The sequence below is a fragment of the Schistocerca americana genome, chromosome 1 (genome assembly GCF_021461395.2).
Source record: "Schistocerca americana isolate TAMUIC-IGC-003095 chromosome 1, iqSchAmer2.1, whole genome shotgun sequence".
In the NCBI taxonomy this organism is placed as follows: domain Eukaryota; kingdom Metazoa; phylum Arthropoda; class Insecta; order Orthoptera; family Acrididae; genus Schistocerca; species Schistocerca americana.
In genome coordinates, this window is record NC_060119.1 from 946,769,735 (window position 1) to 946,791,800 (window position 22,066).

The following is a 22,066-nucleotide window of genomic DNA, read 5'->3' on the forward strand; positions in this document are numbered from 1 at the left end:
ACCTTCCTCACACGTTTTCGTGGAAGTCTTTACTGGTAATGGTAACAGTGTTAGCCAAACATGACATAGCATTGCATCCAACATTTCTTCTTCTTTAACTGTGTTTCTAAGGTGGCGCCAGAAGTGCTTCTTATTATTATGATGGTATTCCATCACTGATACATTCAAAGTGGAATAACAGTCACATGCATTGGTCCACTGATTTACACACACAGCTGACTAAGGTGTCCCTCAAATGGAGATATTGCTATTGTGATGACGACTTTAATGTAATGTCTGAAACCATTATAACTGCTCAGGCACCTAATTGTTAACTGCCACAAATAATTTTATGTGATCACTAGTAAGAGCATTTTGTGCAACCCCTCATCTAACATGGCAATCCACAGTTCTGGTTTCTGTGGTAGGAATTTCAGAATTTGCTATTTGATTTGCGATGTGGAAACTGTGCTGATTTTGGTGGGTGAATTGCTTGTTATATTTACAGTCTGTCTCCTGTTTCTGGCAATAAAATATTGCATGTTTCAGTTTGAGTTTTGATATCACTAATCTGCTTTTGCAGATCTTCTTGTAGTCATAAAAACTGCTTTTTTTTTTTTTTTTTCTTTTCTTTTCCCCATTTGAACCCCTCTGAAGTCATGATGCAAAGTCACTGTTAGAATTTACAATGATTGGGGTTTTTGTGTTCCTTTGTATTCGGGGGATCACCAATTTATAGGATTCTTCCATATTACAAGGGGTAATACACAAATCACCCAATAAACTGAGTGTATTCTTATGATTATGAAAAGATACTTTGACAGTGGAAAGTAAACAAGGAACTACCACACAAAAACCAACAAAGAGAAAACATGACATCAGCATAGGTAGGTAGGTACACCAAAGACCAACATATATGCTTTGGGTAATGATTAAAATTGTATATTCCATGTTTCAGGTTAGCATGGAGAACTTGACAGAATTTTTTTTATCACTGCCACCACAGTGATCTATCCAACAGCTTCCCTGTTTTGGAATTTATGAGCACTGAGATGAAAACGGGGTGAAGCATTATCTTGTTAGCAGATGAAATATCAGTTTCTAAATGTGTCCTGTCCAGACATGTCTACTTAAATAGTTTATTCTGTCAAGAAGAAGGGGCTGTGAACTTTAAACTACAAGATTTCACAGGGCATAGTAAATTTTGGCAGGTTGTGGACTTGCAACAGTGTAGTACAGGGTTTCTCTCTGTCTCATATTCACACATATTATTTGTTCATGGCTTTTCACAAAAAATGTCTTTTCTCACTAATGACAAGTTTTTCACAAAAAAACAATCTCTCTCATATGCTGTTCTGTAAGATCTCCCAAATGTTTGATTATTGTATGTTCATCAACTTCTGCAGAATGATCATTCACACATACTCAGTTGTTCCTTCAGTGCTGTCAACTGGCTCACTGCTTTACTCTTGGTATATGCAGCTTGTGGCTAACATTGCTGAATGAAATTAGCACTTGATGCATCTTTACGAGACTTTATCATTGCACTGTCATAACAGACTAAGGCAAACATGAGCTTTTCGAGTGCTTCCTAACTTCTGTAATAAAATAAAAGGTACGAAGCTTGCCTGTATGACTGCAAAGTTCTTAGATATTATTCAAAAAGTAGCTGCTGAAACCATGTCAATCACATATAATCACCCTGCACATACTGATCAAATGAACCTACAGCAAATGATGTAAGCATCTACTTTTCATCATGGTGCCCATCTGAAACTTAAATTTTGGTGCAATTAGTTAAAGCAGTGTTTTGTGACAGCTTGAGCACTAAATAAATCTGGTAAAATATTTGTACCAAAATTTTGATTAAATCAGTGTTCTTCACTACTATTCGTGGTAAAACAAAACAGATAAAAATACATTTGCAAAAGCTTTTGATTTATTTTTTTACAAGTCATAGTCCAATTTCTTCATGAAACACTGAAAAACATTAATACACATATTGCCTTCCAGCAAAAACTTTTCGCTTTTGCAGGCTAAAGTCAATCTTTTGTCTCTATTCCCAAAACCCATTCATTTGCAAACAAAATACATTTCATGGCTGAATATTATTAATTTGTGGTATGAAAGGCTGTCACTGTAGTACTTACAAAACATTTCATTATTACTGAGAGCCCCATATCCTGCAACAGTTTCTCAGGAATTATTACTGTTACATACTAGTCTCTGCCAACCATGTGGGTTTCTTTTGGTCTGTCAATTCTATAGATGCATTCAGCCACAGAAAAATAACCAAGATACTCCACTGTGTCAGGCTCTGTGTCTATGTGGTAGTGTCCACCTTCTCCATGATGACTGAAGCTATGAAAATGTTGCACTCGTAAATCTAAACCCTGGAAAAAAATACACATATTAAAATATTATAAAAAACTCTCTCTCTCTCTCTCTCTCTCTCTCTCTCTCTTCCTCTCTCTCTCTCTGCTCAAAAAATGCTTTGCACTGCCATTATATATTGTATAGCTTTTTTCAGTGGAAATCTCACTCACCTATATAATGAAGTAGAAGTAAACCTGAATTCTTAGTACAGTCCAGTAGAAAAAAATGTGTCTCCAACTGTGGATGGGACAATGTGGATTATGAACAATATTTATATCTCTAAATGCCCTGAAGGTTCGTGTCAAGCTGAGACCATACACGCATCATCACTTTATTGCAAGAAGGGTTGTCAGACTGGGAACCTGACAGCTGAATTGGCATGCACCACAGCAACATAATTTGAACATACAACCATTACTGTCAGACATAAAATGTTAAAATATCTGTCTCGCACAGGTTGCCCATTGGCAACAACACCATGGCATCAGGTACTCTTCACCGAAGAGTGAAAGGCTTATCTAATGCTAGACAATCATCATAGCAGAGTGCAAACGTACCAATGCCTGCCTCAGGCGCATTTCCCTGAGAGTTTAGCATGGGGGTTTGTCAGTCATGTTTTGGCCTGGTACACTGGATGCCTCGCATCAATATGGGAAGTAATTTGAGCAGCTGTGCAGAATTGGGACAGGACAGTTCATCATCCAGGGGACAAGAATCAACCAAATGAAATGGCCTATGGTCTCTGCTGACACACAAACTTGATTGATCATGTCTGAGACCAGTTTAAACTTGTAGTCTGTCATCACAGAAACACCACTCATAAACTTGATGCTGAACTCAGGAGGGCCACCAATGAAGAGTGCAAGAGGCTGAAACAGTGACATCTCAGCCTTCTTTTCAATCTCTTGCTGCCCTTGAATCTCAGTCCAAACATGTTCACATATATGCATCTGGTGAAAAAATATTTTGAGAGGAGTTTATACAAACTTACAACATTTAAAATTCCTCTCTGTAATAAAATTTGAATGTCACTACAGAATTGTGATATTTCTGTTTAAATGATACAATGTTACTCATATAAAAACTTAGTACAACAGTCAATTTGGTGGAAGTTGCACCATCATGAAGGGAATAAATGACATGGGACTGAAAGCAGGACTGACAAAAAAATAGCTAGAAATACGGACTGAAGAATAGTTGCGTCTTCTGAATAGTCATGTTAGTTGTATCTACGAGATGTTTAGAGGAGTGCTGAAGGTAGTGTATCAATGATACCAAGTGGTAACTGTTGCAAGTGAAACTGCTATGCAAGCCAGGGAACTCAACAAATTCACATTATTAAATCTTCTTAATAATAAATAGCTGGTCAATATTAATCTGACTACTGTATTATAAAATAACAGTCCACAATAATCATATTGCTATTGCAGTGGTGAATACGTGTGCAAGAAGTACATAAAAAAGGGACAAGTCTTAACAATGTATCACAGGCACATGACAATGGACAGCTGATCCTTGTGGTACTTATGGGAATTTCTACTCATCTGTTGGTACAATGTTTGGAAAATTTGGCAAGTATGCCACTATCTGCCAGCACAATTGTATGGCTCGTGCTTGTTTAACTACGAGCACTTATTCACTCATGAAGTATATACTTGACGTGACACTGAAGATGCTTCTAGCTACAGTGAACCCATTAAAGCACACAACTTCCATCCCAATACTCTGTCGAAAAATCTTGCCAAGAACCCATTAAAGCTACAGTCCTACACGTAATCACTAAGTGAGTTGAAATCTTCTATACAGTTACCCATTGACTACTTTGCTGTGGCAATAAAAGACACCAAAAGGAAAGCTGTAATTTTAAATTTCATATTTATGAAATTATTCTCCTACATCTATTTAATTCAAACCATCATGAGGTGCAAGGCAGAGGATACATTCCATTGTACCAGTTCTTAGTGTTTCTTCCTGTCCCATTCATGTATGGAGCATGGGAAGAATGATTGTTCCAATGCCTCTATGTGTGCAGTAATTATTCTAATCTTATCTTCACAATCCCCATGTGATTGATACATAGGAGGTTGTAGTACCTTCCACAGCCATCATTTAAAGGCAGTTCTTGAAACTTTGTTATGGACTTTCTTGGGATAGTTTACGTCTGTCTTCAAGAGTCTTCCAGTTCCGTTCCTTCAGTATGGATTAAACAAACTTGTGACATTTGTGCTGCCCTGTTCTGTGTACATTAAATATCCCCTGTTAGGCTTACCTGGTATGGATCCCACACACTTGAGCAATGTTCTGGAAATGGTCACATGACTGACTTGTAAGCAATCTCCGTTATAGATTGACTGTACTTCCTTCCCCAGTATTCTACCAACATTCCTATGCCTACCAACTGCTTTACCCATGACTAAATCTATGTGACCATTCCATTTCGTGTCCCTACAAAGTGTTACACCCAGGCATTTGAGTTGGCAAATTCCATGTGTGACTCATTCATATTATAGTCATAGGATACTACATCTTTTTTCGTTTTGTGAAGGACAAAATTTTACATTTCTGAACATTTAAAGCAAGTTGCCAGTCTCTCTACTACTTTGAAATCTTATAAATATCTGATTGAACATTTATGCAGCTTGTTCCTGAGGAGGAGGAGGAGATTAGTGTTTAACGTCCCGTTGACAACGAGGTCATTAGAGGCGGAGCGCAAGCTCGGGTGAGGGAAGGATGGGGAAGGAAATCGGCCGTGCCCTTTCAAAGGAACCATCCCGGCATTTGCCTGAAGCGATTTAGGGAAATCACGGAAAACCTAAATCAGGATGGCCGGAGACGGGATTGAACCGTCGTCCTCCCGAATGCGAATCCAGTGTGCTAACCACTGCGCCACCTCGCTCGGTCAGCTTCTTCCTGACATTACTTCATTACAGGTAACTACATCATTTGCAAAAAGCCTGGTTTTACTATTAATACTGTCTGCTAGGTCATGAACAGCAAGGGCTACAACACACTTCCCTAGGGCACACACAAAGTTTCTTCTACATTTGATGATGACTCTTCATCCAAGAAACCATGTTGCATCCTCCCTTCCAAAAAGTCCTCAATCTTGCCACAAATTTCACTTGACACCACATATGATTGTATTTTTGACTATAAGGATAGGTGTGGTACTGAGTCAAATGCTTTTCAGATATCAAGAAATATAGCATGTAGCTAACTCCCTTGATCCAAAGCTTTCAGTATGTCACTTGAGAAAGTGCGAGTTGGGTTTCACATGATTGATGTTTTCAAAATCCATGCTGGTTGGCATTGAGTAGGTCATTCTGTTCAAGACACCTCAGAATGTTTGAGCTCAGTATATGTTCTAAGATTCTGCAACAAATCAGTGTCAAGGATATTGGACAGTAGTTTTCTGGATCACTTCTACTACCCTTCTTGTAGACAGGTGTGACCTGCGTTTTTTTTCCAAGAATTGGCAGCATTTTTCATTTGAGGGATCTATGATAGATTATAGTTACAAGGATAAGGATAATACAGAAATGCAGTTGTCTAACCACTGCACAGTCTCATGTATGGAGGACATTGTATGAGGCATCCCTGGTGTAGAGAAGCAACTAATGGAGTTGAATGCAAATAAGTCACCAGGTCCAGATGGAATCCCAAAATCATTTTTACAGAGATTACTGTACAGCATTATGACTGCATCAAGTCCCAAAAGACAGGTAAATAAAAACAGTAAAGAAATGGACCTGCAACATTACTGACCAATATCCTTAACATTGGACTACTGCAGACTTCTTGAGTGCATCTTAATCAAACATTATTACATCCCATTCTACACTGTGCTTATCCTAAGTTTCAATATAATAAACTTCTTGAGACACAAAAGCTTCTGTCCACAAATCAGCATAGATTTAAAAAGCGTTGCTCATGCAAAACTCAGCTTGTCCTTTTCTCACATGATTTCTTGTGAACGATATTCCTACATTTTCAGAAAGTGTTTGACACTTTGACTGTTAATGGAGGTCTGAACGTATAAAACAGATTCCCAGGTATGTGAGTGGCGTGAACATTTTTTAAATAATAGAACCAAATGGATAGGTTAAAGTTAGATATAGTGGGAATTAGTGAAGTTTGGAGGCAGGAGGAACAAGACTTCTGGTCAGGTGAATACAGGGATATAAACACAAAACAAATAGAGGTAATGCAGGAGTAGGTTTAACGATGAATAAAAAAATAGGAGTGCAGGTAAGCTACTGCAAACAGCATAGTGAACTCATTATTGTGGCCAAGATAGACATGAAGCCCACCCCCATTACAGTAGCACAAGTTTATATTCCAACTAGCTCCGCGGATGATGAGGAGATTGATGAAATGTATGATGCGATACAATAAATTATTCAGGTGCTGGAGAGAGATTGAAATTTAATAGTCATGGGGGACTGAAATTTGATAGTAGGAAAAGGAAGAGAAGGAAAAGCGGTAGGTGATTACGGATTGGCGGTAAGGGATGAAACAGGAAGCCGCCTGGTAGAATTTTACGCAGAGCATAACTTAATCATAGATAACACTTGGTTTAAGAATCATGAAAGAAGGTTGTATACGTGGAACAGGCCTGGAGACACTGAAAGGATTCTGATAGATTATATAATGGTAAGACAGAGATTTAGGAATGAGGTTTTTAATTGTAAGACATTTCCAGGGGCAGATGTGGACTCTGACCACAATTTATTGGTAGTGAACTGTACATTAAAACTGAAGGAAATGCACAAAAGGTAGGAATTTAGGGAGATGGGACCTGAATAAGCTGAAAGACCCAGAGGTTGAAGAGAGTTTTAGAGAGAGCATTAGAGAACAACTGACAAGAACAGGAGAAAGAAACACAGTAGAAGATGAATGGGTAGCTTTGAGAGATGAAATAGTGAAGGCAGCAGAGGATCAAGTAGGTAAAAGACAAGGGCTAATAGAAATCCTTGGGTAACAGAAGAAATATTGAATTTAATTGATGAAAGGACAAAATATAAAAATGCAGTAAGTGAAGCAGGCAAAAAGGAATACAAATGTCTCAAAAATGAGATCGACAGGAAGTGCAAAATGGCTAAGCAGAGATGGCAAGAGGACAAATGTAAGGGTGTAGAGGCTTATCTCACGAGGGGTAAGATAGATACTGCCTACAGGAAAATTAAAGAGACCTTAAGAGAGAAGAGAACCACTTGTATGAATATCAAGAGCTCAGATGGAAACCCAGTTCTAAGCAAAGAAGGGAAAGCAGAAAGGTGGAAGGAGTATATAGAGGGTCTATACAAGGGCGATGTACTTGAGGACAATATTACGGAAATGGAAGAGGATGTAGATGAAGATGAAATGGGAGATACGATACTGTGTGAAGAGTTTGACAGAGCACTGTAAGACCTGAGTCAAAACAAGGCCCCGGGAGTAAACAACATTCCATTAGAACTACTGACGGCCTTGGGAGAGCCAGTCCTGACAAAACTCTACCATCTGGTGAACAAGATGTACGAGACAGGCAAAATACCCTCAGACTTCAAGAAGAATATAATAATTCCAATCCCAAAGAAAACAGATGTTGACAGGTGTGACAATTACAGAACTATCAGTTTAATAAGTCATGGCTGCAAATTCCTAACACAAATTCTTTACAGACAAATGGAAAAACTGGTAGAAGCCGACCTCGGGAAAAACAATTTGGATTTCGTAGGAATGTAGGAACACACGGGGCAATAAAGACCTTACGACTTCTGAAGATGGCAGGGGTAAAATACAGGGAACAAAAGGCTATTTATAATCTGTAAAGAAACCAGATGGCAGTTATAAGAGTCGAGGGGCATGAAAAGGAAGCAGTGGTTGAGAACGGAGTCAGACAGGGTTTAGCCTATCCACAATGCTATTCAATCTGTATATTGAGAAAGCAGTACTGGAAACAAAAGAAAAGTTTGGAGTAGGAATTAAAATCCATGGAGAAGTAATAAAACCTTTGAGGTTTGCCGATGACATTGTAATTCTGACAGAGACAGCAAAGGACCTGAAAGAGCAGTTGAACAGAATGGACAGTGTCTTGAAAGGAGGATATAAGATGAACATCAACAACAGCAAAATGTGGATAATGGAATATAGTCAAATTAAATGATGTGATGCTGAGGGAATTAGATTAGGAAATGAGACACTTAAAGTAGTAGATGAGTTTTGCTGTTTTGGGAGCAAAATAACTGATGATAGTCAAAGTAGAGAGGATATTAAATGCAGACTGGCTATGGCAAGAAAAACGTTTCTGAAGAAGAGAAATTTGTTAACATTGAGTCTGGATTTAATTGTCAGAAAGTCTCTTCTGAAGATATTTGTATTGAGTGTAGCCATGTATGCAAGTGAAACATGGACAATTTAGACAAGAAAGGAATTAAGCTTTTGAAATGTGGTGCTACAGAAGAATACTGAAGATTAGATGGATAGATCACATAACTGATGAGGAGGTATTGAATAGAATTGGGGAGAAGAGGAATTTGTGACATAACTTGACTAGAAAAAGGGATCGGTTGGTAGGACACATTCTGAGGCATCAAGGGATCATCAATTTAGTATTGGAGGGAAGTGTGGAGGGTAAAAATCATAGAGGGAGACCAAGAGATGAGTACAGTAAGCAGATTCAGAAGGATGTAGGTTGTAGTAATTACTCAGAGATGAAGAAGCTTGCACAGGATAGAGTAGCATGGAGAGCTGCATCAAACTAGTCTCTGGACGGAAGACCACAACAATGATAGCAGGAGTTCATCAGAGACAGGGGGGTCACAAGGAATGCCTGAGGGAATTGTGATATAACTGTTCTTGTTCTCTAAATTAAGGTGAGCAGCAATCTATGTCGGTCTGCTATTGATGCTATATTATAAAGGAAAGTACAGTCACTGAGAGACTGTGGAAGGATGCAGAATGACTTAGACAGAATTCCTATTTACTTTGGTGAATGGCAGCTTGCTTTCAATGTAGAAAAATCTAAGTAATAAGTAGGAATAAAATCCTGTAATTTTCAATTACAAAATTAGTGTTGTGCTGCTCGACACAGTCATGTCGATCAGCTATCTATGTATAATGTTGCAAAGCGATATAAATGGAATGAGCACATAAACACAATAGTAGGGAAGGTGAATGGTTAACTTTGGTTTATTGGGAGGAATCTAGGAAAGCGTAGCGTATCTGCAAAAAGAGACCACATATACAACATTAATGTGACCCATCCTTGAGAACTGCTAGTGTGTTTGGGATCCCCACCTGGTTGGATTAAGGAAAGACTTTGAAGCAATCCATAGGCCTGCTGCCAGATTTGTTACAGATGGTTTCAATTGACTTGTGATTATTATGGAGATACTTTGTGAACTCAAATGAGAATCCCTGGAAGGAAAGTGACATTCATTTCAAAAAACACTTTTGAGAACATTTTGAGATCAGCATTTGCAGCTGACTGCATAATGATTCTACATGAGCCAACACACATATCACAAAGAACTGCAAAGAGAAGACAACAGAAATCACAGTGCACTATATGATGGCTTGCAGTGTATCTATGTAGATGTAGAAATGGCAGCAAATCAGTGTGCTGAACAACACTTCAGTGGGAACTGCTTGTTGAGTGCACAGTGTCTCATGCTGGTGATAACTGAAAAAATTCTATGACCAACTGGAAGCTGAACTGCTCATCTTTGGATTTGTAGTCTGACACTTAAATTGTATTCTACCAAGCAGTTGACATAGCCTAGAGTGCATTATCCATTGTCATTATATATGTAGAGTGATGCCTTTGGCTATAATCCATAATTCTGGCTTCTATGAATTGTAGATTCTATCACCACTAATGCTTGGATCAGGGGAGTTCTTGAACTCAAAGCTGTACCCAACTTTTTGGTGCTTTTCTGATGTTGCTATTCAACAACACACTCTTGTGAGGAATGTTCAATGCTTTTTTGTCTGCATGGAAAATATTGTTGCCTCTCTTTATAGCCCATGCACATGAGACATCATACACTGAATGTACTAATCCCAGAGGCAGCACAACAGTACTTAGCACTTGGACACAAATTACCTCAAACACCATACCCCAGGAAAATATTGAAGCTTGTTCAAGTTTATACTACAGCATGCAGTTAGTGGCAGTTTCCATAAATACTGATTATGGGCCTGTATTACTGGTTTTATTGCTCTGCAAATTTCTCCTGTATTACTGGTTTGACTGATGGCCTTTGTAGTCTGGCCCCTTCAACTCCACAAACCACAAACCATTACTGGTTTTATTGCCCTGCAAATTTCTTTGTATCACTAAATGACACATGCATATTCATTTACAAATAACTATGAATGAGTATGTACATTTTATAATCAGTTTGCAGAAGCACCATCTTTGCAGTGCTAGTTGTGTATTAAGGAAACAGTTTTACAAATGCCTGCCATTAGAGGTTAGAGGCGCCATGTCACTAATCGTGCAGCCCCTCCTGCCGGAGGTTTGAATCCTCCCTCGGATATGGGTGTGAGTGTTGTCCTTAGCGTTAAGTTAGTTTAAGTAGTGTGTAAGTCTTGGGACCGAAGACCTTGGCAGTTTGGTCCCTTAGGAATTCACACACATTTGAACATTTTAAAAATGCCTTACACATTTAGGAAGAAGGCATGGCATAATAAAACACGTACAATTAAAGGGAACGAAATCCAAATAAATAAATATTGCCATTTGTGCTCTAATGGGGCGCACGTGAGACACAATGAATGAAAATTTAATATAATTAAATAAAGACAAAATAAAATCAAAGCTTTCAGCCATGAGACAGCAGCATGTGATCTCATTGTAACTCACAATCCTAGTAATTTACGAAAATGCAAAAGATAATGGAACCACTTTATACATCCATGCTGGAGATAACCTATTTACAAGTACAGGCATCATCCTTAGATTTATAATCAGTTATTTGAATTACAGCAAATTCTTAATTAGTGACTTAATTAATTAGTGAAAGGTATCATTTAATTTGGAAAAAATAGGACAACAAAGGTGTAGTGGTAATGTCTGGAATCTAACAGACGTAATGATACAAATGGTGAAAGTAATTTTGGTTGTATTTGAACTTTAATTACAGTTATTTCTTGTGTTAATTAATTTCACAGAAATTGAAATATGCTATTCCAAGACTGGAATGCCAGTCTTTCTAATGAGTGGTGTCGCCATACTCAACTTGACTGATTAGCTCATTCAAAGTTTCCTATCTCAAACTGTAGGAAAGTTTTCAGTTATTAATAATTTTTAATTAACTTGTTTTCAGAATAACTAACTACACTAAAGAAATCAGTATATTGAAAAGAACAGCATGAATAATAAATTTAATTGAGGAAAAGCCTGATTAAAGTTTTATAAATTCAGGTAAGCACTACACGTGTACTTTCTAGATACTTGAACGAAAAGTTTAAGAAGTTAATTATTAACATGTGGGTATAAAGAGAAGATAGGAGGTTCTGGCCAGCTCTGTTTCAGTGGTAGTCAGAAGCTTTATAAGTTAGACAACCACTGTCCGAGAGCATTCATAAATTTTAAAATTATACCATACTTAGTACTTGAGTATGCGTAAAATTCATACAAACCGGATCAGCTGATATTAATGTTCCTACAGCAATTAGTGGAGCTGACATGTTATAAAACTTCAACCAATGTTCAAGATCTTCATCAGACTGGAGTGGCACTGTTGAGAAATCTGGCATGATGTGCTGTTTAGCTTTTCCTTGTTTCAAAAGAAAAGTTCCTCCAAGCCCTAAACAAAATGGAGACAGTGTTATAATGAAATCAATTAACAATAATATTCAGTATCGTATTACTTCACATTAAGAATTTTTTCATGTAAACGGAAAGCCTATAATAGGGGTATTTCCTGGTTAAAAATATACTTTTTCCCAGGTGTAAATACACTATACCCTGTGTAAAAGTACATTTTTTTTGTGTGAAGTGAAAATTTACTTTCCATCAGAACTGTGCAACTTACCAATCCTTTGAAAGGTAAAGGTTTTATACACCGGTAGATAACTTCCTGGTATTAGAAAATGAAGCCCCATACAGAACAATGCATTTTGAAAAGATCTTTGATGTGCAGCAACATGTACATTGCATATTTTTGTATTATGAAAGTGTAAATACGAATTCCACCAAATACAGCACACTAGCTTCCAAAGCACTGAAATTGATATTGTGTTGCACAATGTGCTTTTGTCAGCCAGTCAAAGCTCATGTCACATGATCTCGCCAGCCAATGATGGCAGATATTCAGAACACAGGACATATAATGCAGTTAGCCAATAGCAACATAACTTTTAAGTAGCACGAACACACTGGTCATCAATCCCCCCCCCCCTCCCCCCCCCCCCCCCCCACCCCCCCCCCCCCCCCCCCCCGTCCGAAGGGTGTGGTTAGGCAGGTTCCTCAGGGCACAGCTTAAATTGCAGCTGCTGAATATTTCTGGCAAGCATGATCATAAATTTCACTGCTGTGTGCTGAGCATTTCGTGAGTTATCTGGCTGAATACATTTCATTGAGCACTTCGACTTTTCCATGGAAAAGCCATTTGCATGTGAAATTACTCATGAACTCCCCTCATACTCTTTTAAGGATAGTTATACCTTCTGCCATCATTGTGGTATAATTTGTAATCTGTGAAAGAACTAAAACAAGTGTGAAAAGCTAACCCTGAAGCTTGGTCCTTTTTAGAGCATGTTAGCCTTCAGGATACAGCAAATACAAAGGTGCCAGTAAAATTTTAAATGATGTTATAAAGAGATGGTCTTCTGGGCCTAAAATTTTTCAACATGATTGGTCCTCAAAGTGTTACACTTTGAATGAAAGTCAAATGCTCTGTGATTTAAGAAATTCATGATCCACTCTCACACGTAACATAACACCTCTTGTACAAAAGAAAATTTACTTTGAACTTAATGCTTCTTACACCACCATTTGCAATATTTCCCTGCTCTTAGATATGTAAACAGTTGTGTCACATTTATAGAAAGCAGTTTGTTGACACGAAGTATTGCAGATTCTTTATCCTCAGGCCTCTGACACATTGTGCTGTCAGCAGATGCCTGTGTATGCACTGTGTTTTGTTGATGTACATGGACATTTTCTTTGCAACTGAAGTTTTATTTTGCTATTATTCTCTCGTTTATGTTTTATTGCTGCAGTATTCCTCAACAGTAGCAGGCTAAAGTAAAATTCAATCTTAGATTATCAGTTCTTATAACCCAAAATCACAAAAATTTTATTGAAAATCAAAACAATAAAACATTACTGGAATTCTAAAAAAAAAAAAAAACACAGGTTCGCAGACTTCTCCTGGATGAAAAAATTCCAAAGGTATTTCACACATTTCCCAGTTGTCCTGGTGCATATACACACTGTGTCAATGATGAGTCACTGGTAACAAATATGTTTAATAATAATTTCTTAAACATATTGCAAAGTATAGTTACAAACAGGTTTTGAAGTATGTGAATGTTAAAATTTTTGTTAAAAAAGGGGACAGGAGAAATGTCAGTACATCCAACCTGTTTCACTGCTAACTTCATTTTCCAAAATTTTTGAGAGCATGATGTATTCTAGAATGGAAAATCCCATGGGCAGCAATAATATCCTAAGTAAATCATAGTTTGCATTTCAGAAGAAGTGCTCTACTGAAACTGCCATTTCCATGTTCACTCATCAAAATTTACAAGCATTGAATAACAAAATCTTCTGTGACCTGTCTGCAGCATTTAACCATGTGAATCACAGTATCCTCCAAAATAAAACGTGATTTTATGAGATTCATGGTATAACAAACAAATGGATAATGCCATATCTTTCAAAAAGAATGCAGAATGTTGTGCTTGGTAATTCAACCCAACGTAGTCAGAGGATATTATTCTGACTGGAGGGAAATCATGTATAGGTTCCCCAAGGCTCAATTTTAAGTCTGCTGTTGTTTCTCAAAAATGTGTCAGTCCAGGCATACAAACTTCAAAGTTCTTTGGTGTCCATATCAATGAGAATTTAAACTGGAAAAAGCACATTTTGGGACTCCTAAAACAACTTGGTTCAGCGACATTTACAGTTTGAATCATTGCAAATCTTGGTGAGAGACAAATCAGTAAGTTGACATATACCGCATATTTTCATTCAATAATGTCTTATGGAATAATATTCTGGGTTAACTCCTCTTTAAGAAAGGAAGACTTCATGTTTCAAAAATGTGATATAATAATAATATGTGGTGCTCATCCATGATCATCTTGTAGACATCTGTTTAAGGAGTTAGGCATTCTGACTACTGCTCCACAGCATATGTGTTCCATCAAAAGTTTATTGTAAATAATCCACCACAGTTCAAAAGGAATAATTCCAGAAAAAAATGGCATCCATTATATCACATTAAGGTTTCCTTAGCCACAAAAAGAGGTGCACAATGCTGCAATCAAAATTCTTGATCAATAGCCGAAGACATAAAATGTCTGTATGTCATTTTAAAAAAATGCTTGCAGATGATCAGCCTGTAGCCACGTTTACAAAATAATTTGTAATATGTGGCTGTAGATGTAGATGTAAAATGCCTTGTTCCATATCTTTACGATTTATCAAGTAAATCATCCATGGAACATGAAACTAACTAACCTCTCTTCTCACAGAAATTGCTGGAAATTTAAATATAAAAATAAAACACATTTTTTGCGAATAAAACCGTCTGTGTCTCTGTTCCATAAAATTTCGGGTATGCAGACACACAAATTCAGCTTCTTCTTCTAATATTTCTGCTGAACACCAATCAGCCCTCTTCAGAGTGAGTTGAGGTGACTAACGATCCAGCACTTACTCCGTCGTTTTAAACCTGAGGACCAAACCATTGCGTAAGACCAAAGATACACAAGTTGCCAGAGATATTGATAGGTGGCAAAGAGGTGTAACATATACAAATCTATGGCTGCACAGTTGTTCCACACAGTGATATCGATGTGTCACGAAGAGCTGCATCATTGCGACATCTTTGTGATTTAATTACAGATATTGCCAGATTCAATGATTTTTTCAAAGCTGAAGTCACTACCTCTATTAATTAAATTCATCGCCAACTGAATTTCAAATGGTTCTTTCACTACTGAGTCCCAGAAAGATGAAGTCGTGGCTAAAATTTCGACATTATCATACACCATAGAGTGTCCAGTGTCAATACAGTGCTTCGCCATCGCAGATTTATTAGGTTGTAAGAGACAGAACCCAGGAGTGCTGCAATCTTTGGTGGAGAGTGAAAAATCACTTTCACTTTGTGTTTATTGAGGATCTGTCCTATTTCTGATGAAAGGCTTCCCACATATGGCAGGAAAGCCATGGATTTAAAACTGCCATCCTTCGCAGACAATGAGTGTACTCAGAAGTCTAATACACAAATCACACATCATTGGTGATGAGAGAAATCTGGAGGACGAGCTTCTACACCTGAGAAGAGTTTTTGAAGCCAGCAGGTACTCTCCACAGCAGATACGCATGGCACTACAAATGAAATCGACAGTGGGCATAAGAAAAGTGAAAGAAGACATGGAAAGTTTTAAATCCATGGCTTTCCTGCCATACATGGGAAGCTTTTTGTCGAAAACAGGATGGATCCTCAGTAAACACAAAGTAAAAGTGATTTTTCGCCCTCCACCGAAGACTGCAGCACTCCTGGGTTCCGTTAATGACGATTTGGTGCTTCGGAAGCCTGGGGTTTATAAGGTCCCCTGTGAGTGCGGCCTTTCCTACATCAGACAGATGACACTTACAGTCCAGGAGAGATGCACAGAGCACTGCAGGTACACTCATCTCTTACAACGTAATAAATCTGTGGTGGCGGAGCACTTTATTGACACTGGGCACACTATGGTGTACAATAATGTCAAAATTTTAGCCATGACTTCATCTTTCTGGGACTCAGTAGTGAAAGAAGCAATTGAAATTTGGTTAGTGATGAATTTAATTAATAAAGATAGCATCTTCAGCTTGGACAAATCATGGAATCCGGCAATTTCTGTAATTAAATCACAAAGACGTCGTGACGGTGCAGCTCTCCGTGACACTTCGATATCACCGTGTGGAACGAATGCACAGCCATAGATTTAATTTCCATGCATATGTTACACCTCTTTGCCACCTATCAATGTCTCTGGCACCTTGTGTATCTTTGGCCTTATACGCAGTGGTTCGGTCCTGGGGTTTAAAAGGACGGAGCAAGTGCTGGTGTGTTAGTCACCTCAGTTCATTCTACATCTACATCTACATCTACATTTATACTCCGCAAGCCACCCAACGGTGTGTGGCGGAGGGCACTTTACGTGCCACTGTCATTACCTCCCTTTTCTGATCCAGTCGCGTCCATTCTGGAGATGGCTGGTTGGTATTCAGCTGAAATATTAGAAGAATAAGCTGAATTTATGTGTCTGCATGCCCAAAATTTTATGGAACAGTCTTTATGTTGCAAAAACATGAAGATTCTCTCTCTCTCCCTCTCCCTCTCCCCCTCTCCCTCTCCCTCTCCCTCTCTCCCTCTCTTCACTATAGATCATCTTTAGAGAAGTGGAAAGACATTAAGTGCAATGCTGTAAGGTTCAAACATACCCACAGGTTTGTCACTGTAGTGCTTGGTAAGTGTTGTTCGTATACTGGCTATAAAGTCAAACTTTCCTGTTCTCTTCTTGCAATGTATCTTCAGGACCTAAAAAAGAAAGCTGTAAGCATGAAGCATCACACATAAAAACAGCACACAAATGCATGAAAGATTCATATCTAAAAGTACATGAAGTTTGTAAATGTCATGTATGTTCAATTTATGTCTCATGTTATTTGAAAGAAAAGGAAGTTTCCACTTTGCCTTTTATTTCAGCTTCACTTATAATTCATAATTTCTAGTGTACCTACTACTTCTTGTCTTCTAGCCACTTATTTTGTGATTTTTGTGACACATCATTTTCTGTTATTTTATCTTCCTCTGTGCATAATTGCACACCTAATTTTATGTTTCAGCATATTTCTAATGCTGTGAGAATTAGGGGGACAAGAAATTGATGTTGAAACTTAATTAAAAGAAGGGATAGTTTGATAGGAAATGTCCTGAGGCACCAAGGGATCATAAATTTGGCAGTGGAGAAATTTTAATGGGAGAGCACAACTGCAACAGTTGTTTGGAGATGAAGAAGCTCACAATGGATTGATTAGTGAGAATATCTATTCAAGTAAGTCTCTAGATTGATTACAATAACAACAACAACAAAGTAACACCCAGAACTTTCTAGAAATCAAGAATGTTAAAGTAACAGCAGAATGCATGAATCCAACCATTTGACTCAGAGCTACAAGCACTACACCACAATGGTCAACTCACAGTATACAGTATTGTTCACTATACAGGGTGTTACAAAAAGATACGGCCAAACTTTCAGGAAACATTCCTCACACACAAATAAAGAAAAGATGTTATATGGACATGTGTCTGGAAACGCTTAATTTCCATGTTAGAGCTCATTTTAGTTTCGTCAGTATGTATTGTTCTTCCTCAATTCACCGCCATGATTTCATACGGGATACTCTACCTGTGCTGCTAGAACATGTGCCTTTACAAGTACGACACAACATGTGATTCATGCACGATGGAGCTCCTGCACATTTCAGTCGAAGTGTTCGTACGCTTCTCAACAACAGATTCGGTGACCGATGGATTGGTAGAAGCGGACCAATTCCATGGCCTCCACGCTCTCCTGACCTCAGCCCTCTTGACTTTCATTTATGGGGGCATTTGAAAGCTCTTGTCTACGCAACCCCGGTACCAAATGTAGAGACTCTTCGTGCTCGTATTGTCGACGGCTGTGATACAATACGCCATTCTCCAGGGCTGCATCAGCGCATCAGGGATTCCATGCGATGGAGGGTGGGTGCATGTATCCTCGCTGACGGAGGACATTTTGAACATTTCCTGTAACAAAGTGTCTGAAGTCACGCTGATACGTTCTGTTGCTGTGTGTTTCCATTCCATGATTAATGTGATTTGAAGAGAACTAATAAAATAGCTCTAAAATGGAAAGTAAGCATTTCCGGACACATGTCCACATAACATATTTTCTTTATTTGTGTGTGAGGAATGTTTCCTGAAAGTTTGGCCGTACCTTTTTGTAACACCCTGTATAAACACACTTTTTTTCGGAGTGGACTTATGGTAGTGGTGGTTGATTCCCACAATCTAATCAATTTCTCATGTTCTCATTGCCACTGTGACATTCAAATAGAGTTACTTCTATGGAGGCACTTGTGACTTTCACCTGATTTATTTCTTCACTGATTGTCCTTGGTATCAATGTACTTCGTTGTGATACTGGCTGAAAAAAAAAAAGGGGGGGGGGGGATGGAAGTGCAGTAGTGACTACTGTAAATGATGTAGCCAACAGGTGCACAATTGTGTTTCACAGTTCTTTACTTTCACTGTTTCCACCCCCCCCCCCCCCCCCCCCCCCCCCAATATTATGCAGTTCACAGTCTATCAAATAAACTGAACAGACACTGTCATTGTTTTAACACACAGCCTATTGATGTAACACTTATTTAACATTAAGTTGATGTATTGTTGTTCTAACGAACACAGGTTTCTTGTCTGAAACTCAGGCGTGGACTGACTGTCTCGGGATGAAAAATCGGGCCCTTATATGTCCTTACAATAATGGGCAATGAAACTATACATTGTTTGATGTTTAATTTACAGAAATTACACTCTAAAGTTAACCGATTAAATTAACTAAATACATCAAAAAATTCCATCTTTTTTACAGTTTCTTCTACTACAAGAGTTAGGCCAAATTATTTGTTTAAATCATGAAATTAACAGATATTGTTATGCAAACAATACTTTTGACAAAATTGTTAATTACTTTGGAATTAATTTTCAGCTGGCTTTGCTAACATGTTTGTGAACAGAGCCAAATAGATCCTTTGAGAATACTATTAGTTGTTCCTCCAAATGTTTACAATTAGTACAGTATTTGTATTTGTTTATAAGTCAACAATAGAATTTAAGTTATGAAACAATTACTGATTTCACACTATAACAAAGTATTAGCTAGGAATAGTCGAAATAGATTTAGAAAATCAATTACATACCTAAAACTAAGCACAAAATTAGATCTGGTGTTATATTCTTTAAAACTGAGGGCCAATGTTCCTCTTTCATGAAAATGCAGATTATACTCATGTACGTTAATGTTAATTAGTAGGAAATGAAAAAATGAATTTTAAGGAGGCAGATGGCAAAACAAGAGGGGAAGTAAAATTATTCCAGCATGCTTCGTCACTCACTGTGATTGTCATGCAGGTCTCATCAGTGTTAGAACACTATCCTCAACTTTATAGGTTATGTCTGACAAGCAGCATAGGCTCCGTATGGGCTAAAGCAGCACTTAATTCATTTTTCCAATAGTCCAACTTCCTGCATATGTACAAAAATCCATACTTGGTCACCTGGGTTATAGTTTACAGGTTATTGATTGGCATTGCAATAATCACAGCCATTATTCTGGTTGTCCTAGGACCATATGCGTGCCAGCTGTCTTGCTTCTTCAGTACTGATGATGAGTTGTTTGACTTCATTATCTGAGCATCATGAAGTTGAACTAGGAACAAAGTACCTATTTTTTTTCACATATCCCCAGGAATTCCTATCAGTCCTTCTTTGTCATATACCTTTAGCACCCAAGACAATCCCACCACCCCAGGTGCCATCTCTGCCCTCTGAGCATATCCCCTTCCCTGTTCTAGCTCTTCGCACGCTTTCTTCTAGTGAAGTGAAAGTCGTGTGACGAGGGCCTCCTGTCGCGTAGACCGTTCGCCTGGTGCAAGTCTTTCGACTTGACGCCACTTCAGCGACTTGTGTGTCAATGGGGATGAAATGATGATGATCACTAACCAATAGACTCTGTGGTTTTTCCACTCTTTCCTTGGTAACATCAACCCACTTTCCTTGGAAGCCTGCCACACGACTACCTGCAGGTACCATTGGATTTTCTGCAGTTCCCCAACTGCCTTTGGTTGAGCACTGCCTCCCTCCCCACACCCACCCATTTTGTGGACAGAGTCATCTGCAGAGTCCCCATACTTTGGGAAGTGAACGGCAACAATGCCCATGTGCAGAAATAGATGTCTCTAGGACACTTGTCTTTTTTCCAGCACATGTAGTCACTCCATCTTCAGTGCAAGGTTCACATCTCCTGCAACACCTGTGCTTCTGATGGTAGACCCAATTCTGACATTCATTATCCTACTACTTATTCCCTTCACCTCCTCTTTCAACCCTCCTCTCATAATTACACCACTCTGTGCTTTCCTTCTTCTTTATTCCCACACCAATACAGCCTATGTCCACTTCAAAATCTCTACTTCCTTTACCCTTCCATTTGGTTTCTAGCAATCCTAAAATATCCAGTCTCCTCACATTCATGAGGTCACCACTTCCTCCACCTTCCCTATCAGTATCTGTATGTTGAGTGCACCAAGTCTTAGTCCTTGGAAATTGCTGGGTTGTCTTCCATTATATCCATTCTTCCCAAGGCTTGTAATTTTATCCACTACTGGCCTTCTGTAGGTGGATTCATTATTGGAGTTTTCTCTTCAGTCTTTTTGGTCAATGGAAAGTATTTTATTTCCCTCCTGCCTTCTAAAGTCAGGGGACGTTGATGAGCATTCCTTAATCTGCCACCTAGGGACATACTCTCTATGGTTAAGCCTCACGATATTTTCTTGCCTTATCTAATTCTGTTATAATTACATTGATCTTCCTTCCTGTTCTACCATGACTGTATCTTTATTGTACATTCTGTACAGCCATTTGTAATAAAGCAGGTGGAGTCGTTCCCCACTTACGTTTTTAATCCCTTCAAAATTTTTATTCTCTTGCAAATATATTCACTAGTATTATTTGTGTAGCATGTGCACAGAACCCAAAATTTTGAATATTATGTCATAGCTCAGCCAACTAAACTTTATTATCCCTTACATTAATTTGGTTAATTAGAATCCTTTGGTGTGACTAGTTTACCTAAGAACTCTACTAATTACAAAATAACAGTAACATAAAACTTCATTGTCAGTGTTTGTGTGTAACAAATGTCCAATAACTAACTTTCAGATAAAGTAGATCAAAAATACATATAAGTAAGTGAAGTATCTATACAGTTAATGATGAGAACATGTTAGCAAGACCTGCTCTAATCTAACTCCACAGTAACTAGCATTTCTCACAAAAATCACTGATAGTGAAGTAAAATCCTATATTTTGGTATTTATCCACAGTAATTTAATAGGAGTTATTTTTTATCTAGAAGTCCTTGGTCAAACAAATCTCTCTCCACTATTCAAATAATCAAGAATGTAAATTTTTAACAGTAACTTGCAAAGCTCCAGCAAACAACAATTGATAACTTCAGTCTTAATTATTGTAATCTTATAAAAGATACGCTGCTGGAAGCCATTATAGACATTCTGCAGTAGGTTATGAAACGACAAAGATCTGTATTCAAAAATGTGCTGCAGACATGTTATCAGAACTTATAACTCACACAATGTGCAGAGTTTTATCAAAATTTCACATCTGGGATATCATTCTGTGATTCAGTGACAGTTTTTAACGATTTACTGTAA

At 38.1% G+C, this 22,066-nt stretch overlaps 1 protein-coding gene across 3 annotated transcripts in view; it reads right to left on the minus strand.

The window, feature by feature from the left end:
• Window positions 1–1,896: 1,896 nt before the first annotated feature.
• The window catches only part of LOC124615671 (ester hydrolase C11orf54 homolog), a 142,221-nt gene continuing 122,051 nt past the window's right edge, over window positions 1,897–22,066 (minus strand). For all 3 annotated transcript variants that reach the window (XM_047143718.1, XM_047143710.1, XM_047143702.1), the window contains exons 6-8: window positions 17,009–17,105; window positions 11,986–12,152; window positions 1,897–2,372 (exon numbers count right to left, since the gene is read on the minus strand). In XM_047143718.1, the coding sequence (XP_046999674.1) occupies window positions 2,199–2,372; window positions 11,986–12,152; window positions 17,009–17,105 (438 nt within the window). In that variant the 3' untranslated portion in view covers window positions 1,897–2,198. The remainder of the gene's footprint in view (window positions 2,373–11,985; window positions 12,153–17,008; window positions 17,106–22,066) is intronic.